Here is a 10,427-nt window from a genome sequence, read left to right on the forward strand (position 1 = left end):
AACAGGTTGACCAAGAATTCACAACCAGCAAGTGAAGGAGCTGGGCAGATCGGCTCCTGATCTGTAGGTCTTAGGCAGGCTGACCCAGACAGATCTGGAGGGATCAGGACCCATGAGGAAAGACAGTCCTGACCTAGGATCCCAACCAAATATAGGGCACTCTATCAAGGCCCCTGAAGGTTTCCAGTTTTGCCTCAGATGAGCTCTGATATCATAGAAAAGAAATTCCTTCCTTATGCCTTTCTTAGGAAGACTGTATCATTGGTGTTTTAGATTTTAGAAAACAGGATTACTTCTCATGTGCCAGCTAGCATGCACAGTTAACACCCAAAGCCTTAAGAGCTGAATATCAGTCTCTCTGAAGTTGTTATTCAGTCAACTAAAGTGAGCGTCGTTTTCGAAAGTTGTGGTTTAAAGCTTTGTTTGAAACTTCTAGTTGCAAATTATATTGCTACAGTCAAATGCACAAGCATAGATTCCTTCCAAATATAGACAAACTGAAAATAGAAATCTGGAGACATATAAACCATTTGGCATTCTAAATAAAAGATTAGACTGAGGAAAAATATTAATTGGGGAACTCTTCTTTCATTGAACTAAGTGAAACAAAATTTCCATCTGAAATCACTTCTCTCAGCATAATACCACTTACTATACCATATTAATAATCCATGTGGAATTTATAGTATATATTATACAATCAGGATGAAAAAAAATTATTATTTATTTATTCATTTATTTATTTATTGCCTGCTTCACCCAAGCTTAGGAAAAAATCACTTGATTCCTCTAAAGAAGTCTGTCAGTTTCAAAAGCTGATGCAAACAGGTACAGAATCCTTTAATCATCTCCTATAGGCCCACATAATTCTTTGACGGTCAGTATCACTAAAGTTAGGGAACTTCACCACAGCCTTGTTTGCTAGCTAGAGCAGGCAGGTCATTACTGCTGCCCTTAGTGGTATGATTTTGTCTATGAAACAAACATCTAGTAAACATTTTCTATGTATCAGACTTTGCCCTAGAGCAGTGATGGCAAATATGTTTAGAGCCCAAGTGCCCAAAATGCAACTCCAAACCCACTTATTTATCACGAAGTGCCAACACTACAATTAAACCTGAATACTGAGGGGCCAACCAAAGAGCTCAGTGGATGAAAACACCTGCAAGCAGGTGCAGGGGCCAGGGTTCCTAGGTCTAGCATGCCAACCCTGCCCCCGGGGCATGCTGAGACTCTGGTGTGCCTGTAATCCAGCTCTTGGGAGGCTGTAAAGAGGCGGATCACTACAAGTCTGATCTAGTAGTGAGATCCTGAACACCCTGTAGACCCTTCCCTAAAAAATACAAAAAAAAATTTTAAGAAATTTTAAAAACCCTGAACACTGAGGTTTTTAGCTTAGAAAAAAACAACCATTACCTGATACTTGTCTGCCAGGGTAACTTGGCTCCTGTGTTGACAGAAAGGGGTCCATGTGCCCACAGCAGCACCCATGGCACACATTCTACTACTGTCCTAGAGGTTAGAGGTAGCAGTGTTAGACAAAAGAGTCTAGGTCCTGCCCCATTATAGCATAGTTTTTTAAATTTAATTTAATTTAATTCTGTAAAGTATATTATAACATTGTTGAAGAGATTTTTTTTTTAGTCTTGCTAGTGACTGGGGTGAATAACCTCAATGGTGTGACAGAGAATGACTGGGTTGGCCGTACCATTTTGGATTTGATATAATCAGAAGAGAAGGCCTCTTAGAACTAAGACCTGAAGCACAAGGAGGAGCCAGCTATACAGGGATCTGGGGAGAGAGTGACTGTTAGAGAAAAAGGTAGAGGTGCTGAGGCAGGTATGAGTTTGGTATGTCTAGGAACAAAAGAGTGTTAAAGGAAAGTTCATCCACAAATGTACCAGAAACAGGGTCCACCTCTAGAAATAAATGAGAAGTAAATTAAGAAAAATGTACCAAAGTATGAGCACTTCTAGCCCCTCTAATCTCTCAGGCAAAGTGAAGGGTCAATTTGGGAGAAGCAAGTATGTTACATCTTAACTTTTTATAGACATTCCCAAATGTATGTCTATCTTGTTAAAAAGTTTATTCAAGAAAAATTATAGACCATAAAATTCACCCCTTTGAAATATACCATTCTGGAATTTCTAGTGTAATCACAGTAACACAGGGATCACCACTGAATATCTAATTTCAAAGTATCTTCATCACTCTAAAAAGAAACTCTGAGTTCAACAAGATTAAAAAGTACAAGCTCAATATAAAAAATTCAGCCCGGCGGTCTGGAGATTGAAGCGGAGGGACTACTGGGCTGGTGGCAGCAGTGACCATGCTTCGGGCGGCAGTTCCGGGACAGCTCCGGCGAGCGGCCTCATTGCTCCGATTTCAGAGTACCCTTGTAATAGCCGAGCATTCGAATGACTCCCTGGCACCCATTACTTTAAACACTATCACTGCAGCCAGACGCCTTGGGGGTGAGGTGTCCTGTTTAGTAGCTGGAACCAAATGTGACAAGGTGGTTCAAGATCTCTGTAAAGTAGCAGGAGTAGCGAAAGTTCTGGTGGCTCAGCATGATGCCTACCAAGGCCTGCTTCCAGAGGAACTGACGCCGTTGGTTCTGGCCATGCAGAAGCAGTTCAGTTACACACACATCTGTGCTGGAGCTTCTGCCTTTGGAAAGAACCTTTTGCCCAGAATAGCAGCTAAACTTGATGTTGCCCCCATTTCTGACATCATTGAGATCAAGTCACCTGACACATTTGTGAGAACCGTTTATGCAGGAAATGCTTTATGTACAGTGAAGTGTGATGAGAAAGTAAAGGTGTTTTCTGTCCGCGGAACATCTTTTGAGGCTGCAGCAACAAGTGGAGGTAGTGCCAATTCAGAAAATGCACCGAGTTCTTCACCAGTGGGAATATCAGAGTGGCTTGACCAGAAGTTAACAAAAAGTGATCGGCCGGAGCTGACTGGTGCCAAAGTGGTTGTATCTGGTGGTCGTGGCTTGAAGAGTGGAGAGAATTTTAAGTTGTTGTATGATTTGGCAGATCAACTACACGCTGCAGTTGGTGCGTCCCGAGCGGCTGTTGATGCTGGCTTCGTTCCCAATGATATGCAGGTTGGTCAGACAGGAAAAATCGTAGTACCAGAACTTTATATTGCTGTTGGAATCTCTGGAGCCATCCAGCATTTAGCTGGGATGAAGGATAGCAAGACAATTGTGGCTATTAATAAAGACCCAGAAGCTCCAATTTTCCAGGTGGCAGATTATGGAATAGTTGCAGATTTATTTAAGGTGGTTCCTGAAATGACTGAGCTATTAAAGAAAAAGTGAATCATGATTGTGCCTTAAGAAGAAAATCTGTGTGAAAGTATTCAGCTGAAGTCTGAAATTTATAAGTTGAGGGAAAAAAATCCTAACAGCAGCCAGAATACTTTCCAATGGGACTATAATTGTGTTTCTTTTTAATTATTTGTGGTCACAAATGGAGATTTTCTCATTCTGTAATAAGCTCTATAATAAAGCTTGCCACTACTTTGACATTGTCACAACTGTCAGAAAAAAAAATATAAAAAATTCAGTTGTATTTTCATATGCAAGCAATGGACAATCCAAAAATGAACTTATGAGATAATTCACAAAATCATCAAAAATTTAATATTAAAGAGTAAATTTAGGGCTGGTCAGATAGCTCAGTGGATTAAAGTGCCTGCTTAGGCAGATACAGGGACTGGATTCGATCCCCGGCATCCTGTGCCACTCTCAGGGCACAATGAGATGGCAAATGAGACTGGGCGTGGTGGTGCACACCTGTAGTCCCAGGACTTGGGAGGCTGAAAACAGGAAGATCACTACGAGACCAGTTTGTGTAGTGAGACCTTGTAGACCCAGGGTTGTAATTAAAACAACAACAAAAAATAAATTTGACAACTAAGTGTATTATTTGTGTGTTAAAAACTACAAAACATCATTCAAAGAAGCATAAAACCCAAATAAATACTAAAAGGAAGTTTTTTGAAGTTTCCATGTTCATGAATTAGAAGATTATACTAAGATGATATGGCAGACAGAATAATGCCCCCCCCCAAAAAAAATCTGTCCAGGTGTTAGTACCGTGACTGTGGTACATTACATGGCCAATTATAGTATAGATTTTTTAAATTTAATTTAATTTAATTTTGAAAAGTATATTATAGCATTATTTAAGAGATTTTTTTTTTTTTAAGTCTTGCTAGTGACTGGGGAGATTAACCTCACTGGTGTGACAGAGAATGACTGGGTCAGCAATATTATCCAAAAGAGGTAATATTATCTTGAATTATTCATACAGGCCTAGAGTAATCATTAGGATCCTGAGGACAGGGCAGAAACAGGTCAAAGCAGAAGGAAAACTGATTATAGATGCAAAGGTTGAAGTGATCTACTTTGAATATAGATGAAGAAGCCATGAGTAAATCAAAGGATGTAGACTTGATGTTTGAATGAGATATTTGAAAAAGCAAAGAAATGATTACAACTCCAAGCCTCCAAAAGTAAGATAGTGCAGCTAACAGCTTGACTTTAGTCACATCAGATGCATTTTAATTTTCTGATGTCCACTGCAGGATAATCAGTTGGTGGTGCTCTACAGCATTAAATTTGTGATAATTTACTGTAGCGCAAGTTAAAAAAATAATATGAATGGAAATATTCTTCAAATATATCTACACATTTGACATAATAAAAAGTAGGAAAAAAAGAAAATTAAAAAGCTGCATTGTATATAAAGTCTTGGTTAAACAAATGTCTGTTTTTTCCACCTTAAAAAAATAAATTGTACCAGTAAATTTAGTTAAAAACACACAAAAAAAATACTGTCAAAGAAAAGATAACTTATAAAATGAAGGAAAATGTTTACAAACCATATATCTGGTAAGAATGTAGTATTTATGCTACATAAAAAATTCTTAACTGCACTGAAGATAGCAATGTGTAATACCAGGGTCATGTTTGGAATGCCTGTCATTCTGGTCTTCTAAATACGTACTGCTTGTCATGCATATGAATTACTGCCATACTGTCTCTCAAGTAAATGTTTTTTTTAAAAAAAAGAGTAATAAATGAAAACAAGAGACAAGAAAAAAAATGTCGCAGGATTGTCCTGCTACAATGCTGTCTATGGTTAGATTTCTAAATTTCTGTGTAAAAATATGTAAATGCTTATTCTTATTTTTTATATTTTTAATTTTTTTCCTTCGTATTCTATAGGGACTTAGAGTTTAACATATCAATATTTTATGGAAAATACCTGTTCCATGTTATGTCTAAGATGTTTGATATTCAGACAGATAGTGAGGTTAAGCTCAACTACTTATGTTGTGGGGTAATAACAATAAGCTTCTCTTCTGGAGGGTTAACAACCCAAGTTTACAGACCAAAAATTAGAGAAAAAGAAGGCTGCAAGGACAGCCAACATTTTGGCCCTAGCCTTTCAAGGTCAATGAGGACTCAGGACATAGGAGAACCTGCACTGTAACATCATGTAACTCAGAGGTGTCCCAAATTTTCTGATCAAGGAGATCATGCAGCCATAGAGGAAAGTGATCGATGATGTACAATGTGCCTAAGGAGAGTCACATGGAGAGAAAACATTCTCTCACACTTTCACAGAGAGCAAATTGGTCAAGCACTGGCCGTGACTCATCAACATAGCTGACATTGGCAAAGGATCTAAAAACTGTGATTCAGGGTTTCAGGATAAATCCTGAGGAGATTTGACTGAATTTGTCAAATATAAGAGTTACATTTCTTGTTATATAGGTCTTGCTTTATCTTGGTCTTAACATCTAGCAGAAAAGTATAAAAATGAAGTATAAAAAGTAAAGCCATATTAATATGCTGAGCTGCAAAGGCTCAAATTGACAACTTTTGAATTGCCAGTCCTACGGAAAACCCATTACTATTATGGACTACTGGACTATATTGGAATATTTTGCTGAATTCATGCACCTACAATATTTAAATGACAATGGAATACCCTTCTCTGACAAAACTAAACAAACAAAGGGGGTTATAAATGAAGGATCATTTTGTATCTGTATATTCAAAATAGTTACAATAGATGTACAGCTACTTTCTCTTAATTCAGTGAATAGAAAGATTTGGGTTTTTTTATTTTTTAATTTTTTTAGAAATATTTGTTTTAATAGTGTTCATGGACAGGATATCATGTCTGCATCTTGTACTATGAATGACTACTAAGAAGACAACAATATGCAATGTATTACTGAAACTGTGCTAGTAATCGGTTTTGAAACTGTCATTGCTATTTGTTTCTCAATAAAGTTATTTTAAAAAATTCTTACAGCTCAATGATGCTAACCCAATTAAAAACAGGTAAAGGAGCAAAATGTGTAATCCCAGCTCCTTGAGAAACTGAAGAAGATAATCACAAGTTCAAGACCAGCCTAAGTAATTAAGGAAGCTCTGTCTCAAAATATATCAATCAATCAATCAATAAGACTAGTGTTATAGCTCAACACTTCCTGGGTTCAACCCCTACTACAGAAGGAAAAAAAATAGAAAAGCATTTAAAATAGATATTTTAGGCCGGGGAGATAGCTTAGCAGTCTAGGTGCCTGCCTGGCAAGCACAAGGACCCATGTTCCATCCCCAGTAACCTATGTCATGCCAGCCCCACCCTGGGTATGCTGTGCCAGCCATGAAAACCAGGCATGGTGGGTATGTGTGCAATCCCAGCACTGGGGAGGCTGAAACAGGAGGATCACTATGAGTCTGAGCTACAGAGTGAGACCCTGTACCAAATATATAAACTTTTTTATTTTTTAAAAAAATAAATAACTTAGATATTTCTCCAAAGAAGATATCGAAATGGCCAGTGAGTATATGAAAAGATATTTAACCCCAATCATCTTTGGGTAAATGTGAATCAAAACCATAATGGGATGTCATACCCATAAGTAACAGAAGGCATGATGATTTAAAAGAGTTAGCAGGTTTATAAAGAAATCAGAACCCTCATACCTGCCAATGAGAATGTAGAGCAGCAGTTCTCACTACACAGCCTCTATGGAAAAAAGTTTGGATGTAAAACTTACACAGTTACCTCATACCCAGCAATTCACTCTTCAGTTTATATTTTGGAGAATTGTAAACATATAGCTACAGAAAATCCTACATATAGCTGTGCTATTAATAGCTGTGTTATTAATAGTAGCCAGCAAAAGAAAACAAGAAAAACATACATCAAGTGAAAACAAATAACTGAACATGCTATAACATAGATAAGCCTTGAAAATATTATGCCTAGTAGAAGAAACTGGTAAAAACATTCACATATAGTATGCTTCCATTAATATGAGTGGTCCAGGACAGCAAATTTCTAACAACAGAAAGTAGATTAGTAGCCTGGCATAGTGGCACATGCCTGTAATCCCAGCACTCAAGAGGATCACCATGAGTTTGAGGCCAGTCTAGACTACATAGTGAGTCCAAGACCAGCCTGGACTATACAGCAAAACAATGTCTAAAAAAAAAAAAGATTAGTGGTTGCCAGGCATGGAGCAAGAAGGCAATGAAGAGCTGAGGAATGACTACAAATGGGCACAGGGTTTATTTTTGCAGTGATAAAAATCCTCATTTTATACCTCATCGAAGAGCAAATTTATAGTATGCAAATTATATCCATAAACTGATGAACAAATGGAATGAATGATGTAAATACCTGGGAGTGGAATTGCTGGATCACATGACAACTTTGTATTTCAATTTTTGAGGAACTGCCATGTTGTTCTCCAGAGCAGCTGTTCCATTTTACATTTCTGATGGCAGTGTATCAGGGCTCTGATTTCTACATGTCCAATGGCCCATTTTTAAAGATTTTTCACAGGAAAATCCACAGCAAAGCATACAAAAAACAAATGTTAAATGCTGAGGCTTTCACTGTCTTAGCAGCATGTGTCTTTGCTTTTTTTCAGGTTTCATAGAAAATCCATGGATGGAAGCTTTGGGTCCAATGATGGTAAGGCAAATACCTGATTTTAGTTCAGAATGAGGTTAAACAGTATAGCATATCATGTGAGTGATCTCTCTCTCTCTGTCTCTGTCTCTCTCTCTCTCTCTCTGTCTCTCTCTCTCTCTCTCTCTCTCTGTCTTTTGCAATTTATAAACTCTCTTTTGATTTTTATGCCTCAGAGTCCTCTAATCATTAGTCATTCTGTGGAAGACAGAGTGAAAATAGACATCCTCCCACCCTGGGACTGGGGATTAAATACAGAGCCCTTGACTAAACTACATCCTCAACTTTTTTTTCTTGATTTAAATTTTGAAGCAGGGTCACACTAATTCATTGTGCTGCCCAGGTTGGGCTTAGACTTGAGTCTTCCTACCTCAGTCTTCCAGAATGCTCTGCTAATAGACATGTGCTACCATGCCCATGGTGAACCAAATTTAGAGTTAGTAATCATTGATTAAAGAGCTCACAGTAAATACATTTGCTTGAAGTGTCCCTGGTAATTATTGACAGGCTGATTGGCAACCATACTTTTTTTTTGTTTTTTTGTCTTTTTGAGACAGGGTCTCACCATGCAGTTCAGGCTAGTCTTGAACTCACTTTGTAGCCCAGGCTGGCCTCGAACTCACAATGATCCTCCTTCCTCAGCAGCCTGAGTGCTGGCATTACAGGCATGCACCACTATACCTGGCTTCACTTAAAGTTTCATCTTTTCTAGGACATAATTGTTGATATCTATTTTATCTCAAAGCTAATTTGGGAACCATAGTATGAATTTATTGTATCAACTTTCAAACAAAAATTACTTTTCCCACATTGAGACAAGACTTGTTTTTCATTATTTTATTCAAGTATTTAGAAAACTGAAGTATTTGAGGGTAGCAAGCATAATAAAGAATACAAATAGCTATGTGGAATATAGAGTAATTACACAATCATTGTAATTTCACCTTCCCTCTACACTGAGAATTTCAATAAAGTCAATTGCCTGAGCATTTTATCAAAATTTAAAAATTTAAATGTATTCATTTTGGAAAACACAAATCAGCTGTTTGTCAGTATTTACCACCTATTTGTCATGGAGTAAGAATTTGGAAAGGGGATGATGGAGTGGAACTTGATTTTGAAGTCACACATAGCAGATGTTTAGTTCTACACTTTCAACACTTAACTGAGTCCATGGATTCTTTGATAGATATGGACTCACCACCATCCTTACCCAGCCAGACATTTTTGTCTTAATGGAAGGTCTTGCTTTTATCACATTTGTCTTCCTTACAGTCAGTCAGCATGTTTATTTTTCCAGGCATCAGGCACTTCATTTTAATAAACATTCAACTGCCATTATAGGACTATAAAACAGCCCCTGCTCTCATGGTTTGAAGTGTTACTTTTTCATTTACTTACAAATATGTTTCTATTTGTCTTTTCTCTGGACGTTCTCTTTTTCCCTGAAGTCCTGCCCAGGTTTTGCTATTATTGTAGGCCTAGCTGAACTAGAGCCTAAATCCAATTGTGTGGGTCCCTTTGGGTGTCCTGTGAACAGATGGCTGTCATTTTTTTATAGTACAAGTGCTGTCATTTTATTATTACAATAATAACTCCCATGTTCAGGAAGGCTTCTTGAATATTTAAGCATAAATGGACAGGTCTGAGACTTGAGATTGTTCTCCAAGCTCAGGTAGACTCTGAAAATTAGAGCCTTCAAAAGATAAACAGAGGGCTGGTGAGATGGCTCAGTGGTCTAAAGCACCTACTTACAACAAGCTTAGCAAAGCACAGGAACTGCGGTGCAATCCCCCAGCACCACATGCCAGCCAGCCCCTCCCTCTGGTGGGCTGAGCTGGCCACACACAAAAATAAATAAATAAAATAAATTAATTAATTAAAAAAAAAGGTAAGCAGAAATACATGAATGATCACAAAGACTAGAGATGCATGATTAAGATTTATGTGACTGCCAGTAACAGCAACCACAACCACAACAAACTATAGCTCAGTTAAAAATAAAGCTTGAAATGCACATGGTGGTGCATGCCTATAATTCCAGCCCTTGAGAAGCAGAGGCAGAAGGATCACCATGAGTTCAAGAGCAATCTGGACCACATAGCAAGAATTCGTCTCAACATACTTATGTACACATATACATACATATTTAAAAAGAAATAAAAAGGCTCCTGTGCCTGGACGTTGAGTCAAAGACTGGGCTTGGGATTAATTAAGCCCAGAAGCTGTGGTACATTTCCCTGCCATTCCCTCAACTCCATTTTACTCCCAGGGCTAGTAAGGAAGTGGATCAAGCCTCATAACCTTATCTAATAACATCAAAGAACTTTCCAGAACTTTCCAGCAAATTTTCATGTCTCATTGGCCTAGAGTAGGTCATATACTTATCATTAAACTAGTTAATGCAAAGTA

The 10,427-nt window shown here is 37.9% G+C and overlaps 1 protein-coding gene and 1 pseudogene across 3 annotated transcripts in view; both read left to right on the forward strand.

Moving 5' to 3' along the window:
• The window catches only part of Sidt1 (SID1 transmembrane family member 1), a 103,224-nt gene that overhangs the window by 52,932 nt on the left and 39,865 nt on the right, over positions 1-10,427 (forward strand). For both annotated transcript variants that reach the window (XM_004633305.2, XM_023717570.1), the window contains exon 10: positions 7,975-8,018. In XM_004633305.2, the coding sequence (XP_004633362.1) occupies positions 7,975-8,018 (44 nt within the window). The remainder of the gene's footprint in view (positions 1-7,974; positions 8,019-10,427) is intronic.
• Positions 2,280-3,549, forward strand: LOC101572543 (annotated as a pseudogene). The gene has a single exon (XR_002821507.1). The product of XR_002821507.1 is annotated as an electron transfer flavoprotein subunit alpha, mitochondrial pseudogene (transcript).

The sequence above is a fragment of the Octodon degus genome, unplaced genomic scaffold, assembly GCF_000260255.1.
Source record: "Octodon degus isolate 3935 unplaced genomic scaffold, OctDeg1.0 scaffold00053, whole genome shotgun sequence".
NCBI classification, from domain to species: Eukaryota; Metazoa; Chordata; class Mammalia; order Rodentia; family Octodontidae; genus Octodon; species Octodon degus.